Source organism: Fragaria vesca, linkage group LG1, assembly GCF_000184155.1.
Source record: "Fragaria vesca subsp. vesca linkage group LG1, FraVesHawaii_1.0, whole genome shotgun sequence".
Classification (NCBI taxonomy): domain Eukaryota; kingdom Viridiplantae; phylum Streptophyta; class Magnoliopsida; order Rosales; family Rosaceae; genus Fragaria; species Fragaria vesca.
The window spans coordinates 21,733,135-21,749,368 of NC_020491.1; the positions used below are offsets into that span (position 1 = coordinate 21,733,135).

The 16,234-nt window shown below is 37.3% G+C and overlaps 2 protein-coding genes across 2 annotated transcripts in view; one reads left to right on the forward strand and one right to left on the reverse strand.

Moving 5' to 3' along the window:
* LOC101307839 (potassium channel SKOR-like) overlaps positions 1 to 4,728 on the reverse strand; it is a 10,305-nt gene extending 5,577 nt beyond the window's left edge. Inside the window, exons 1-5 of the mRNA XM_004289535.1 lie at positions 4,506 to 4,728; positions 3,975 to 4,255; positions 1,358 to 1,582; positions 1,208 to 1,271; positions 744 to 1,083 (exon numbers count right to left, since the gene is read on the reverse strand). Of these exons, the coding sequence (XP_004289583.1) occupies positions 744 to 1,083; positions 1,208 to 1,271; positions 1,358 to 1,582; positions 3,975 to 4,240 (895 nt within the window). The 5' untranslated portion in view covers positions 4,241 to 4,255; positions 4,506 to 4,728. The remainder of the gene's footprint in view (positions 1 to 743; positions 1,084 to 1,207; positions 1,272 to 1,357; positions 1,583 to 3,974; positions 4,256 to 4,505) is intronic.
* A 6,817-nt stretch (positions 4,729 to 11,545) lies between these two features.
* LOC101301141 (zinc finger protein 830-like) lies at positions 11,546 to 15,909 on the forward strand. The gene is made up of 8 exons (XM_004288553.1): positions 11,546 to 11,679; positions 11,773 to 11,864; positions 12,196 to 12,295; positions 13,314 to 13,512; positions 14,195 to 14,405; positions 14,914 to 14,989; positions 15,107 to 15,153; positions 15,229 to 15,909. Exons 2-8 carry the CDS (start codon positions 11,776 to 11,778, stop codon positions 15,410 to 15,412), a joined length of 906 nt encoding a protein of 301 aa, XP_004288601.1. The 5' UTR covers positions 11,546 to 11,679; positions 11,773 to 11,775; the 3' UTR covers positions 15,413 to 15,909.
* Positions 15,910 to 16,234: the final 325 nt, after the last annotated feature.

Here is a 16,234-nt window from a genome sequence, read left to right on the forward strand (position 1 = left end):
TCTCTCTCTCTCTCTCTCTCTCTCTCTCTCTCTCTCTCTCTCTCTCTCTCTCTCTCTCTCTCTCTCTCTCTCTCTCTCTCTCTCTCTCTCCCTCCCTGCCTCCAAATTCACCACATGGCCAGCGCCGGCATCCACCCCTACCACCAGCAATGGGCCCCGGCGGCAGCCCCTCCTCCTCCCCCGGCCGTCGCTGCTGTCATTCTTAACTCTGAGAGGGTAAAAAGATTAACCAGGGCTATTTTAGTCATTTTGGTCGAGATTGATGTCATTTTGAAAGTTTAGGTATGAAACTGATTAAAAAAAAAGATGAGGTATCAAACTGATTTTAGACCTAAAGTTCAGGGTAGTAAAGTGAAATTATCTCATAATTTAACTTTAAAATTTTCATCAACAATTGTGAATGAAACACTGATAATAATAGTAATTGTAGTACTTTCTCCTTTCTAGATGCTTTTCTCTTAAGCTTAACCTTGGGTACGTACAACTGACTGAATTGTGGTTTCTTGTTAAGCTTAGATGTTTCGGATGTCAACCCAAGTTCAAATGTTTTGGTTGGTGCGTACACAAACTTCTTGTTAAGTTTAGATGTTTTGGAATGTTAATTTTAGAAAGAAACTTCAAATGTTTTGGTTAGTAAATCTCACACAGGCGCACGCACACGCACACGATCGAAGGTAACTAATTATGGGCGAAATCATTGCGAAAAAGAAAAAGAAAAAGAAAAAAAAAAAAAGGTAACTTACCAACAGTAGCCATGGTTACAATGGCAAAATATAGCGATGTTGTGTAGCGCTTCCATAGATCAATCTCTCTGAAGCTAGAATAACTATAGTCACCCAACTTCAGACTTCCAATCCATGTGTACCCCTCTTCTACAGGAGGCAAGGTGGTGGCCAAATAGTAAAAGATGCAAGCTGCTGTATGTGTGCAATAGAGTTCAACAACCAGAAGCTTTACGATCCTGGTAAACTCGTAACTAATCCGAATATCCTTCTCTAGATCCTGGAAAAACTTGGTGACTTTGCGCACCCGACACAACCTAAGCCATAGAAGGTACCTCACTTCCTCTCTTCTTCCACAAGCCTGTTCAAAAAGAAAATAGCTAGCATGTAAGTAGCAGAGACGCTAGAAAGAACATGCATATATATATGTTGAAGGCACGTACAGTTTGATTATCATCAAACCAGAAATGGTAGTATGTATGTACCTTGTAGATATTATCCCAAGGCATGCAGCCAAGCAAGTCAAGGATGAAACCAGATTTCAAGTACCTATAGCATGAAATTGTCATAAGATCAACCAAACAATTGTACTTGACATAAAAGGGTAAGTAATTAAGAAGATTGAAGAAACAAACCGGAGAGCAATGGGAGTGCGCTTATAGACCATTCGATAGGTCTGACTGTCTCTGTAGGCAACGAAGAATTGCAGAATAATGTCGACGAGGAAAGCTACCTGGCCTACGATGTCTAGTATGAAGAGCTTCTCTTGCAGACCCCTGAAGAACCCGAACTCGAAAGGTGTGAAGAAGGACGAGTAGATTGCCCATACCAGTATCACTTTCGTCCATGCCCGATACCACCTGCATTATTCATCCCAATATATATCACCCCACACACAAAATCAAACTCCATCCACAATTCAAACGGTTTGAGCACAAGTTCCTCATATAATGTTACTTTTGCCGGAAAATGACGATTCTACCCTCTAAAGAAAATGGAAATTTAGGTTGACTACGCAATTTTTAATTTTTTTTTCCTTGTACTAAAGAACTATTACAAAACAAAACATCTAAAACAACATAATCCGAAGAGATCAAAAGTGATAGCTGAACCTACAGCACAGGAAAAGTCTGAATCCCAAAAACTAGGCCTCGCACAATGGTGACCGAGGTTGGCAGCAAAGTTAGCTTCACGGAAATTATGCTGGAAGTGTTGTTGACTACGTAATTTACAACAATTTTTACAAGTATGCTCTCAACATGATCTGTTTTGTAAATTGACTTGATACAATTTGAGATCGGCAGCTCCATTTTTCTTGTTCAACTAGTGTTCATAAACAAAACGAGTTGGATTTGAGCTGCTAAATTTGATCCACATTGCATCGCTTGATCGATGTTCATCCCCATTCAGCTCGATTTTCACTGTGATCAACATCGTTGTTTCCTTAATAGAGTTTGTATTTTGGCTTGCATATTTGTATATGCGAGCATTTTCTATCTTTGAGTCTCAAGTTTTCCTACCTTGATGCCCAAACTAAATGACATCGATATTGGACTAAGTTTTTATTTTATTTTATTTTTTTTTATGGAAAGAAGAAAACTTACAACACAAAGCCTTGAGAAACTCTCTGCCCTCAAAAAGATCAAGCTGGAATGCAGAACTCGAGGATATTGGACTAAGTTGGAGAAGAGCTCAAGATGTCGTGACTTTACTTTTGTCTTGGCAGATTCTTCGTCCACCTTTCGTAGTAATGCCATTATGCCAACGAGGGTACGTAATTCACTTCTGATATTTGTTTGTGGTGCCAAAAAACAAAGGGGGAAAAAGGGATTTTAGATTGTGAGGTAAAAACGTTTTGACATTCCTGAAGAGAAATCCTTATCAAATTAATTGTTGACCATACACGTTGATAACTGGATATGGATAACTACAACCTAGCTATGTGATAAACACAATCCTATGATGGACCATAATTGAAGAAATATCAAAGAAAAGGATTGTGTATAAATAAACTCACTTCCTATATAATTTAAATCGTGATGATGAGGAGATAGATTATTCTACAAAGTGATTGTTGCCTTGTTGGATAAGGTATGTAGATCTAAATTTGTCTGAACAACTAATAGGAATGCGCGCGGCTACGTTTTGCACATGAAAAAGATCCAAAACTACTTCACAAGGTGATTTCTGAAGCGTAGATTGTTTAACTCAATGTACCTAGCTTGTTGTTAATAGGAATGGTTTTCTAACCTAGCCTTCTGGGCGGGCTTAGATTATGCAAGGACTTTGCCACTTGTTAATTGAAATCTTTCTTTTAAAAGCCTCGTACTTGTTATTAGTCGAGCAAAATATTGAAAGTACTTGTGGCAAACTATCTACTCAACCTCTTGTAACAAAAGTATTGGCGCGCATGGGCGATGGCCGTTTCTAGGGATTTCTATATGGACTCGGATCCATCGACACAATGTTAGGAAATAAATATTTGTACCTTCGGACTCGTTTGGTAACATAGAAAGAAAATTTGTTCCTTTGTATTTCTCACTAGAAAAGAAAAAGAACCTCCAACTAGTTTTCATTTTCTTTGTTTGCAATTGGGAATGTTAAAACAATGAGAAAATATGTGTTTGTTTCCGCTTTTGATGTTTTGTTAGTGCAAGAAAAGAAAAGTAGGAAAGCAGTTATGCATAGTTATATATACTGATCTTATACGTAGTTTCCTTGAACTGTATGTAGAGATCGTTTACTTGTAGCTAGGAAAGGTTATGTCTCATATATATATACAAGCCTTTTCAGATACAAATCTCCTTATTTATTCAAAAGGTACGGATTTCCTTAATTGACATACTTTTTTTATCATATTTTCTCATCTCAACCATTCATCTTTTAGGTATATATAAGTAGATTATCTCTACAAAATTTCAGCCAAATTGATAATCATTAAGGTATTCAAAACTGTGAATTACACGAACGGTTATTGTTGAACAGATTTGGTTCGTACATTGTAATCATATAGTTTCGATATCTTAACGATCACCAATTTAGCTGAAATTTTGCAAAGATGATCATGTCATATATATCTAGATATTGGTTGGCTATGATCGAAAAATCTGACCGAAAAATGGTTCTATTGGCAAAATCCATACCTTTTGAATAAATAAAGATGTTTGGACCTGATAAGGTATATATATATATATATATATATATATATATAGTTGAAAGAGGTAGCAGCAGCGAGAAGAGGGAGGAGGGTACCTGTTATCTGGATGAATAACTCCGATTCCCTTGGAGAGGCCTCTGACGCCATTGATGACGCTCTCCTTGCTCAGGTAGTACCTCATTCTCCTTCTCCGACTATTCGCCGTCGACGATCCTTGATCCAGTCCCAACTCGTTGGTTATCAGATTGAATCTGCTTCCGCGAGACGACTTGATCTGGTCCCTCAGATCCTGCACCTCGTACTCCTCCTCCTCCCCAACCTCATCCACCTCCTCATCGTCGTCCGCTACTCTCCTCGACATTTTGCTCTTCTTCTTCTGTTTATCATAATACCCACGCATTCTATCACACTTGATCTTCCAACTCCCAATTAATATATATTGAAATCAAAACAGAAACTCACAACCCAAGCTAGCTAGCTAGCTAGCAACCAAATTAAAGCTAGTTAATCTGCTTGCTTAGGCTTATCATGATCATGATTATGAATGGTTGTGTATGATCGATATAGCCCAACCTTTGTATGTATATGCATATAAATAAGGAAATATATAGCTGAGAGGTACGTACCTTTATTCACGGAAAACTTGGCGTCGATTTGCTGGGGAAGAAGATAAAAGTACGTTCAACGTCAAAATATCACGGCGCAACTTGATTGCACCGGCAACTTGGCAGAGAGAAAGAGAGACTAGATTATTCTCGAAAGAAAACCCTAATAATTTCTGCGAACTGGCGGCTTCACTTGATTCATCACAACCACACTAAACACTAGAGCTCTCAAAATCTGTTTGGCGATTACTGTTCCTTGTGTTACATAGTTTATATAGCTCTCACTATTCCCTTATGATCGATCGAGCTGACGTATCAATTCCCAGCAATTTCTCTTTCCTTAATTTTTTAATTTGGTTTTGGTGTGCTAGCTAGCTATCTGCTAAAGCAACGTGTACCGCATTTTAAGCCGCTCTACCCAATAACCCATTAATATTCCCTCATTATTATTTGTTTTTATCTCTAAACAAGATAATGGTTTTAAGTTGATTCTGATTGGTTTTTTTTTTTTCCAGGAGGAATATCTTGTTTAAAGGGAAGGAAGGGAGTAATGTCATTACTCTAATGACATCTAGCTGGTCATCGGTGGATCGACATGCATGATACAAGCACAGATAATTAGAGAACACAAGCTAATTCTTGATCTCTGACTATGTGGCTGTGTAAGTATATTATGGTGAAAAAAGTAAATTCTAGTATTTTTTGAGTAAAGGGCTTAGGGCTGGTGCGTATCCTTAAGTCTTAATAAAACCGTCGAATACAAGGGGGGTATAAAATCGAAACCCTTGATTACAAAGACCCGAAATAATATCAAGAATCTCTACAACATATTTGTATTCTAACAAACACCAGCTAGCAAAAAACACTACCCTAAAAATTACTATATTTGTTTTGTCACAATAGTGATATAATGGAAAGATTATTTGATACGTAACTTGTTTACATATCATAATGGCTAATAATACAGTTTTCCTATTATATTGCCGTCAGAGAATAAATTCGACGACACTTAGTTTCATCCTGTCACTAGGAGATTGCGACCATTTGACCAACCAAAAGACTCGACGCCTACCTAGAACAGATAAGGCACACAAAATGCACAGACCGGCACAAAGTCCTCCATGACCCTACCATAAAACGATAGGGTATTATTGGCAACCTAAAGCCGCTTAGGCAAATACTTATTAACATTAAAATAAAAATCACAATGAAATAACTAGAAAATAAAAGCCACGTACCAACAAGGCCCACAAGCAAAGACTCGGCCCACCCACCTTTCTCCCAAGCCCAGCACTGCAGCCCACCATAGTTGCTGCCAACGCGTTCTTCTGTCACCCCGCTGCCTCCTTGCTCCACCACACTGCCACACCGCTTCACTGCATTGTCGTCGCAGCTGTGCATCTCAGACCACCCCAAAACCTGGTCGACGACAGAGACCGGAGTTGAAAACGAGTAGTTTCATTTAACTTGCTTTTTTATTGAACTCTAGTAGTTTTATTTAGGTTGTTGTCGAGTTATCTAGCATGACTTCTTCTATCGTTACTCTTGCGGGTAAGTCATGTTGTAACTTGTAATTGCTATTTTTCGTTTGAATGTTAAAGTCCATGTTTCAAAAAAAAAAATATTGCACTATTACTTAGCTTCACTGATCTGAAACAAATTAATGGTTGAAATGTGTATGGAATTTCGTATTAGATGCATGGGGCTCTCATCTTTGTTATGGTCATATTATATAATACGCGTGCATGCTTACAACAACACTGTTATATATTCGTTAGACTCATATTTAATTATAGGAAATTGTGGGTACAGTGCTTAGTTTGCTAATGGGGCACTCACTAGTAGATAGTAGATACCATTCCAAAATTAGTACACCAAACTTCTATGCCACAAAAACATGGGTTTCCTAATGGATATTGACGTAGAAACAAACCACTAACTGTTAAAGGTTAAGGCCACTAACCTCTATATAAGAATTAATCAAGCTAGTGACTTTAGTTGGTTGTTCTAAATTACATATAAGGTGATAAGGCATTGACATTATACATATATCGTATCCGTGATGAATATATATATATATATATAGAACTTTTCTCAGATGAGGACGTCCGCACCATTTTACTGTGCGGATTTTCGTCCGTTCGTCACCGTACAGCGCTGGCGAGGGAGCGCCTCCACCCCAGCCGACTCCAGCAGCTTCCCCGACCACTTTTCATCCCCGGTGAGTCCGCCAAATTCCAGTTTTCCGGCCAGATTGACGTTGTTTGAAGTTTTGGGTGATCTGGCCGTTAAACTGGAATTTAGAGGACTCGCCGGGGATGGAAAGTGGTCGGGGAAGCTGCTGGAGTCCGCTGGGGTGGAGACGCGCCCTCGCGCGGTGCCATAAGGTGGCTAACGGACGAAAATTTGCTCCGCACCGTTTTACGGTGTGGATGTCCGTAGCAGAGACGGACTGTATATATATATATATACACACACACACACAAGCTTTCTCAGGTAAGGATGTCCTTATTTATTCTTACGGTGCAGATTTCCACTTTAGACTCACTTTTCAATCGAATTTTCATATCTCCACCGTCTAGTTTTTATATATTAATGTATAGATCATCTCTGCAAAATTTCAGCAAATTTGGTTATCATTAAAGCACTCAAATTCGATTAGACCAATGGACAAACAAAATTCTGTCAAACTTGAATCGTTCATGTTTATAATAGAAAAACGCAGTTTTGAGTGTCTTAATGATAACCAAATTGGCTGAAATTTTGCAGAGATGATCTATACATTAGTATCTAAAAACTAGACGGTGGAGATGTGAAAATTTGATTGAAAAGTGAGTATAAAGTGGAAATTTGCACCGTAAGAATAAATAAGGACCTCCTTAGCCAAAAAAGTAATGTGTATATATATATATATTCATTTCGGAGCGGGACACCGCTTTGAAATTAAAGTGTGGTGCTCCTTATTTCGCTCACTTTTAGGTCATATTTTCACATCTCCACCGTTCAGTGTCTAGAACATAGTGTGTAGATCAATCCTGCAAAGTTTCATCCAATTTAGAGATCATTTGGGTACCGAATTAGAATAAATGAATCAACTGAACAAAATCTGTCCAAACAGAACCGTTCGTGTAAATCACAATTACGGAAGCTCAAATGATCTCCAAATTGGATAAAACTTTGCATGAATGATCTACACACTATGTTCTAGACACTGAACGATGAAGATGTGAAAATGTGACCTAAAAATGAGCGAAATGAGGAGCACCACACTTTAATTTCAAAGCGGTGGTGTCCCACTCTGGAGGGAATTGTGTGTGTGTGTGTGTGTGTGCAATTCTTATCTAGAGCGAAGCTTCGCTTTGAAATAAAGTGTGAAGTTCATTATTATTTGACTCACTTTTCGATCATATTTTCACATCTCCACCGTTAAATTAGATCATTTCTACAAAGTTAGATCATTTCTACAACGATTCATCTGATTTGAGGATCTTTTGGGTTTTCATAATCGTTATTTACACAAACAGTTCTGGTTAGACAGATTTACAGTCCGTTCTTGATTTAATCTAATTCGATACACAAACGATCATCAATTCAGATGAAATTTTACATGAATGATCTATACATTAGTATCAATAAACTAAACGGTGGAGATGTGAAAATATGATCGAAAAATGAGTCAAATAAGGAATTTCACACTTTAATTTCATAGAAGAACTGTAATATATATATATATATATATGTGTGTGTGTGTATACAATTATTATCAGGTCCAAATATCCTTATTTATTCAAAATGTCCAAATATCCTTATATATATGGTTCATGTTGAACATTTTCAATTCGTTCATTAATTTAATTCATTTTTGATATCTTAATGATCTCCAAATTAGCTGAAAATTTGTAGAGATAATCTACTATTTGAACGGTTAAGATGAGAAAATATGATCGAAAAGTGGGTCAAATTAAGAAATTCCGTACTTTTTGAATAAATAAGGATGTTTGTATCTGAAAAGACACACACACACACAGTTCCCTTCCACAACATCTCACACCCTCCATGTGCCATTCCACGATACTTTGCTTCAGGACTAGAGCGAGCTGCCACCTTTTGCTTCTTCCAAGTAATCAAATTACCACCTATAAAAGTGAAGTAGCCCGAAGTAGACCTGTGATCTATAATATCACATGCCCAGTCTGTGACTGTGTACCCAAAAGCATCGACGTGACAGTGTTTTGAAAAGATTAATCCCTTCCGTGAGCCATTCCACGAGCCATCCATGAGCCATTTCACGATACTCTGCTTCAGGACTAGAGCGAGCTGCCACCTTTTGCTTCTTCCAAGTAATCAAATTACCACCTATAAAAGTGAAGTAGCCCGAAGTAGATCTGCGATATGTAATATTACATGCCCAGTCTATGACTATGTACCTAAAAACATCCAAGTGACAGTGTTTTGAAAAAATTAATCCCTTCCATGGAGCAGAATTCAAATACCGCAAAATACAAAATATAGCTTCCATATGAGCCTCCCTGGGATTATGCATAAACTTATTCACCACACTAACTGCATAACCTAAATCTAGTTTAGTATGGGACAAATAAATCAACCGTCCAACTAACCTCTGGTATCTTGCATTATTTGTAGGTACTTGATCCAAATACTCTGCTAAGTGATGGTTATGCTCAATATGATACAGGTTTACAATCAAGCATACATGCATGTTTCCGCCAACAAGTCCAACACATACTTCCTCGGACTCAACACAATACACAATCTTTCCCATGAGCAACTTCAATTCTCAAGAAATATTTCAAGTTACCCAAATCTTTCATCTCAAATTCTGAAGATAATTGAACTTAACCTCTGAATCTCCTCATCAACGTCATGATCTACCATAACCATGTCATCAACATAGATAATTAAGACAGTCATTTTACCACATCGATGTTTGAGGAACAAGGTGTGATATGAATTGCTCTATCAGTACAAAATTTTCTTCCTGAACTTGGTGAACCGGCCAAACCAAGCTCTGGGAGGCTGTTTCAAACCATAAAGAGACTTCTTCAATTTGCACACCACCTGCTCTCCAGTTGAAGTATCATATCTAGGATGCGAATTCATACAAACCTCTTTAGGCAGATTACCATGCAAGAATGCATTCTTAACATCAAATTGTTGCAAAGGGCAATCAAGATTAGGGCGCAACTAATGAAAGAAGCACTCGAAAATAGTATTAATTTTGGCTATGGTGCAAATATCTCATCATAGTCCACTCTATACTTCTGAGTATAGCCTTTAGCTACTAATCTTGCCTTGTACTTGTCCATCGAACCATCTAAATTATGCTTCACTGTATATACCCACCTACAACCAACTATCTTCTTCCCATATGGCACCAAGACGACAACTTAGACTGAGCTGAGTGAATAGATACATAATATACAACACGACCTATGTTTAACAAGTGACGATTTCTCCTTTCAGAGACCCCATTATGTTCTGGTTTTTGTGAACAAGTGGTTTGATGAATAATCCCATGAGATTGGAAATAATCACGAACCATGCGGTTCATGAATTCCCCTCCATTATCAGACCAAAATATTTTAATACAAGCATCATACTGGGTACAGACAAGATTGTGGAAAGCTGTAAAGTCAGAGACGACGTACTCCATCTTTTGTCTTAAGCAAAACAACCCAAGTTAATCTTGTGAAATCATCAATAAATAGAACAAAGTAATTCATACCTAAAAGGATAGAATTTTTTAAAGGTCCTCATAAATCTAAATGAATTAACTCAAAAGGTCGTGAACTTGAGTGAAAACTCAAAGGATAATTAGATCGATGACTCTTAGATAGGGCACAAGTCTCACAATGTAGGCAATAATCACTTATCCCATAAAACATAGAGGGCATGAACTTCTTTATGACACCAAAGGATAGATGACCCAAACGTGGATGCCACAACCAAACATCATCATCCAATCGGAATTCACTGTCAAGGCAACTGGACCTTGCAATGCTTGTGTTTGTCCTTCGTACATGCAATCCAAGTGAAATAGTCTCCCCTCAGGTCTCATTTCCCCATATTTCCTGAGTGCACATATCCCGAAAAATAACATACAAAGGACAAAACACTTGTTTTGTGAGTTTAACTGAGACACAAAGAAGAGATGGTGAGACAAAGAAGGTACATAGAGGACATATGAAGAATGATAGAAGGTGCAACTTGAACTGACCCAATACCTAAAATTGAAAAAGACTCACAATTGACATTAGAAACATGTTTTATAGAGGAGAGGACAATGTGACAAACAATGACTTATCATAAGTCATATATTCATACGCGCTAAAATCAATTATCCATTTGTTACTTTCATAAAGCCAAAAACATTTAAAGCAATACCAAATTTACCTCGAGTTTTCTTTGTCACGGGTACACCATAGAAATCCGGTTCTTGTTTGCTAAAACTTTAGATAAGTTTAGATGGAATAGGCATAAATTATGTCATCTTATATTCAAATAAACAATTTCTTAGAGTATTTGACGAAATGAGAAGTGAGGTGCCAGAATTTGTACTAAATGGACGTTGCCTCAAAAAGAATTGAGATGAACCAAATCGACAACTCAGAGTTTTTGTGTTTTTGTTTTTTGAACTAAACATTGTTTACTCGCTATACTTACAATGTCTCGAAATTTCGGTCCCTTACGTTTCAATTTCACCTATTTAGTCCTTATGCTCTTGATTTTCAACCGGTAGTTCCATTCTATCCAAAATCCGTTTATGTTGCCGTTAAGTTGTGACGTGACGTGACGTGACGTTTATTTTATGCTGAAATGTCTATTTTACCTCAAAATATATATTTTTTATTTTCTTTGTTTTTTTTCCTTTTACCTCTTCTTTTTCAGACATACCGATCGAAAATCAAGAGTACAAAGACTAAATATATGAAATTGAAACATGAAGGTTCAGAACCAAAAAAAAAAAAACATGAAGATTGAAATGTCGAGAGCTTATAAGGACTAAACAGTATTTAGCTTTTGTTTTTTGTTTGGTCGGTGAACTCAGAGAGTGGGCCGTTAAAGAAATTTATTGGATCTTTGAGAGAGGTAAAACCCTGGGGGAAGGAATTGTGCGCTACTCTCGGAACAGTTTCTCCCAAAATTCCTGGTCTGAATTCGGCAAATTAGTCAGGTCAGATTTCTGAATTCTTCCCTCAATTTGATTTCTGAAACGTGATTTGTTCCGTGGATTTAAACTGTGTAAAATTAATGGATTGGGTAGTAGAATATGGATGCCAAAGCCAAGAACAAGGCGCTGTTTCGTGCCAAATTGAACGCCCAGAAGAAGGAAAAGCGCATCAACTCTCCTCTTGTACGGTCAGTGCCCCCAATTCATTCGATTTTGATGATATGCTTTTGGAACCCTACTTGCTCTAATTACTAATTTCATTCATTCCTACTTCTCTGGCTTGTATGACATTGTCTTCCTTATGGACACGGCGTTTTGTATACATTCCAAAACTGTAACTACTAACTGGTTTTTTGTTAGGTAGCATCTAATTCCTAGTAACGGTATTTTGAAATCTGAGTTTCTGTTTGAAAATATTCATTTTCTGCAATTCAGATGTCTAGTTGTTCTTTTGATGAAGCTGATTGCAGTGCAGAGTTCCTGACTTCGTTTTTGTCCTTTTTCTCGTGATACATGTAGGTACAATGATTCTGACCAGCCTTTATGCAAGATTTGTGACTGTGTTTTGAGATCTGAATCTGTTTGGGACGCACATCAACTCTCTCGTAAACATAAAGAGGTGATATATCACTTTACTAATACTAGGCCTCGAGAAACATCTTTTTACTTTGAAAAATCAAATTTTTTATTGAGATCTTAATTGTGTCCTGATTCTTGATGCTCAGTAGCATGGGCCAATACCATCTTATGCATGTGGGTAATACAAAAATGTGTTTTGTTTTGATACTGTCCGTTGCTTCTTGTATTTGGTTTATGTTAGTTATTACTCTCCCAGGAGGGAATTAGGTGGCTTTACCACGGGGCTGTCATATGCATTGCTATACAAATTAGGGACCTATGGATGAAAGAAGTTGCATTTGCCAACCTATAGAGACTCCTCAACCAGCTGTATATACTTCACTAAAAAGTTGCAATTTTGTAGCAGACTAGTAGGTAATTTGGGTCTTGTCAACCCATGTCTAGTGTCAACCTTGTTCCCCTTTCATGCTTAACTCACATCCTGTTAGCAGAGTTTCAACCATGTGCCTCTCTCATATGTTGATTCGTGGATTTGTTTGCTAAACAGTATGGCATTATGGGCCTACTTCTTGTAGGACCATAAAAGGCATGTTAGAGTGTAGTAGAGTTTTTGTTGGATATATCTGACAGATGGTAGTTATTATAATATTATAGGTGCAGGATTTTAACATTTACGGTGATGAGTTTTCTCTAGAAGGGGTCACTTGCATAAAAGTTCACATGTAACTTTTCATGCTTGAGAACCTCATCATTATTAGGTCATTTTACACCTTTTTTTTTTTGGTAGATATCATTCTGCACCTTCATTTGTGACTCAAGTAAAAAGACTGCGTTACTGTAAATTTGGGGGGTGATAGAAGCAGGTGCTGTAACCAAAGAACTTATTTGTTTCGGAAGAGTGAGATTTCGTAAGGAGATTACGTGATAATGTTAAAAACATATAATTGTTTCTTCTTCTGTTTTGTTTATCATGCATGGCGAAATTGTGGAGCAGTGCCTCTATCTTGAATTTAACGAGCTTTTGATCTATCACTTATGGGTTTCTTCTTTTGCAATAGGCAATAATTAATCTCAGAGCTGCAGCAGGCGGATCAAATCGAGTAAATATTGCAACCACTGAAGCCCATCCAGAATTGTTTAAACCTAATGATGTATCTTTGGAGCTGGAGGACCCTAAACCCGAGTTGCTTAGACCTCAAATGTCTTCTGGTCTTCCTCCGGGTTTTTTCGATAACCAGCCACAAAAGCAAAGTACAGGTGAGAACAGGCTTCTTTTCTTGATTACTGTACTTCTACTCCTTGGCTTAGTTGATTGCCCAAGGATAAAATTCCATCCGGTATGGAAAATATTCAGATAATAAGCTTAAATAGAGGATATGGACATCTATAAGCAAGAGATCACATAGCTGTCCAATTTGTACAGAGATGTACCCTTCTCTTTTATAGTTTTATTCTTTTAACCTTGGTTATAAATGTGGTTTTCCTAGAGGATTATTGTTTTATTTATTTCTAATTATTTTTAAGTTTCTAAAGTGATTTGGTTCATTCGTGGTTGCCTAGGAGAAATTATATCCCCTCATCCCAGTGTACTTCTTTGCATAATTTTATATGCTGCTATTATTCTTATGACTGAATGAACATCGAGGATTGTATTGTGGTTTGATAATTAAATAAAGGGTTGAACTGGTAAATATAATTACAGTATCAGCATAGAAAATCTAATTAGAGGATCTTATGTCTACCTGGATGGCATTTTGTTAGACTTATGTTTCCACTGTCATTTTAGGATGGGTCTAATCTTCTTATTTTAAGTGCAGATATTGTGCGTATCTTCTCTATTAGTTTTCCCAACTTAATAAAGTTATGTTTGAACTGTCTTAAATGCAAGTAAAATCCACTTCTATCTAGTAGTATTTCTGACTTAGTAAGATCATATTAGGTTCGGACTCTTACTCATCAGTGGAGACTGATTCATACAAAAGGATGCAGAACAGAAGTATTGAGCCTTCTGGGGACTTTACACAGGCAGCATCACAGAGTGCCAGTTCACAAGCTAAGCAAACAAAAGGAGCTCTTCCTGAAGGCTTCTTTGATAACAAGGAAGCTGACTTATCTGCACGGGGAATCAAGATTGTTAAGCCAGATGTCAAGTAAGAACACAATTCTCAACTTCCATATTGTAAATGTGTTTCTGTAGGATCTTTGCTTCCATTTTTCTGCTCTGGTATTTCTTCATTAAGGTTCATAATGACAATCTATATTAGTTATGCAGAAGTTTTATTACAATAAAATTGTTCATGGCATTATGCCTGAAAAGGTAGTGTTCAACTTGTTCTTGTTTCATGTCAAACTTGAGAGAAAGGAATACTATATGGTTTTTCTAGGAACATCAAGTGATATTGAAATTTATTGTTTTTCTTTATTCGAGTCCATGTCTGTGAATAATGTCATCATGTTCAACCTCCTGAGTACAGTTAAGAAGTTGATCTATTATCTTATTTTATTTTGGGAAGAGCACATGGGAGGACTTTTGATTGAACGGTTGGATGACATGCTTATTGAAATGTGAAAATATCAACCAACACTTAGAACACTCATCCAACTGTTCATTTATATGGAACAAAGTGTAACTTTATATATCTCTTGAATTTTGGTCAGAGATGAGTACAAAGAATTTGAGAAGTTGATCCAAGAGGACTTGAAGGAGGTTGACAATCGTTTAGAAGAAGAGGAGGTGATGGCTTTATATCATTGCACTGTTTCCAGATTTTTTCTCTTTTGTTCCTATCTATGAAGTTGTATTGACATATAGAATTCTTATCATTACTTTGTTGCCACAATTGGCCTGCAGATTGATGCTGCTGAAATGATAGAAGAAGCTGAATCAGTGGAGCAAAAGTAAGTATAAAACAAACAATTTTACAGCTCAGTTCTTTGCTGTAAATATTTACCACAGTTCTCCATTTTGTTCAGAACATATAGGGAGAAAGTGAAATTGATGAGAAAGAAGAGAATGGAGTTGAAGGCTGCCAATGCTGCCAAGCGTAGAAAAGCTTCGGATTTTGTCAAAAAAGAGGAGCCCAGTCATGAAGAGTCATCTAGTGATGGTGACAGTGACGAGAATTTTGCAGTGGACTGGAGAGCTCAACATTTGTAAATTTTGTGGAAAAAATTCTCCTGCGAGTTCAGTTCTGGACATGTTCAGACCATCAAACATGTAATGTGCCAAGTGATGTGTTTTGGAATCCTGTTGGCAAAAAATGGAAGCCTTGCAGCTTCGGGAATTGAGCAGCTAATTGTAACATTTTAGGCCAGCATACACTATTCAGTAGGCCATCATGTTTTTCTAGGCGACATACTTGTAGCAAGGTTAGAGATTGAATTTTTCTTTTGTCTAGCCCTATTAAATAGAGTTGTAGAATGGATACCCTAGCCATCTCTGGTTTCCCAGACCGGAATAGAGAACTCTTTCGAGTTTGTATAGTATTCTACAACCTAAGCGGCGAATCCATGTGGTATCCAATCGGTTTGGTTGTGGGCGAACCTCCTGAACTATATGCATGAAATCTTATATGCAGGTTTTTGACAATCTTTACATTACAACTTTCTCTTTTTGAGAATAAGAAGTCTCTCTTCTTCACAAAAGAGTTTTTCCCTTTTGGGTCTTAATGATGAAGAGAAGAGAGGGTGTTTTTTTTTTTTTGGTTTTTGAAAGAATAACAACTCTATTGAAAATCCAAAAAACAGATTGTATACACAGTTCAGCCCTCCTTTCTCCAAGGAACAAGCATAAGAAGGCAGCAAGTGGGCATCAACAGTACTGTTTCTGTTATCATACCCTAAGATAGTCCAAGCCCACAAATCTTCATAAACCCTAAGATAGTCCAAGCCCAGCAGTGTAATAATAATATTATCTAGAATAAGTTACACAGTGATGGTTCCTTTACCTTCTCAAACCTTCCCCAAAAGGCCAAGAACA

Excerpts from the sequence above, each read along its gene's own strand:
- LOC101301141 (XM_004288553.1), top strand. The coding sequence starts at position 11,776 with ATGGATGCCAAAGCCAAGAACAAGGCGCTGTTTCGTGCCAAATTGAAC. Across the intron at positions 12,296-13,313 it reads TCTCTCGTAAACATAAAGAG|GCAATAATTAATCTCAGAGC; the intron begins GTGATATATCAC and ends CTTTTGCAATAG. Across the intron at positions 15,154-15,228 it reads GCTGAATCAGTGGAGCAAAA|AACATATAGGGAGAAAGTGA; the intron begins GTAAGTATAAAA and ends CATTTTGTTCAG.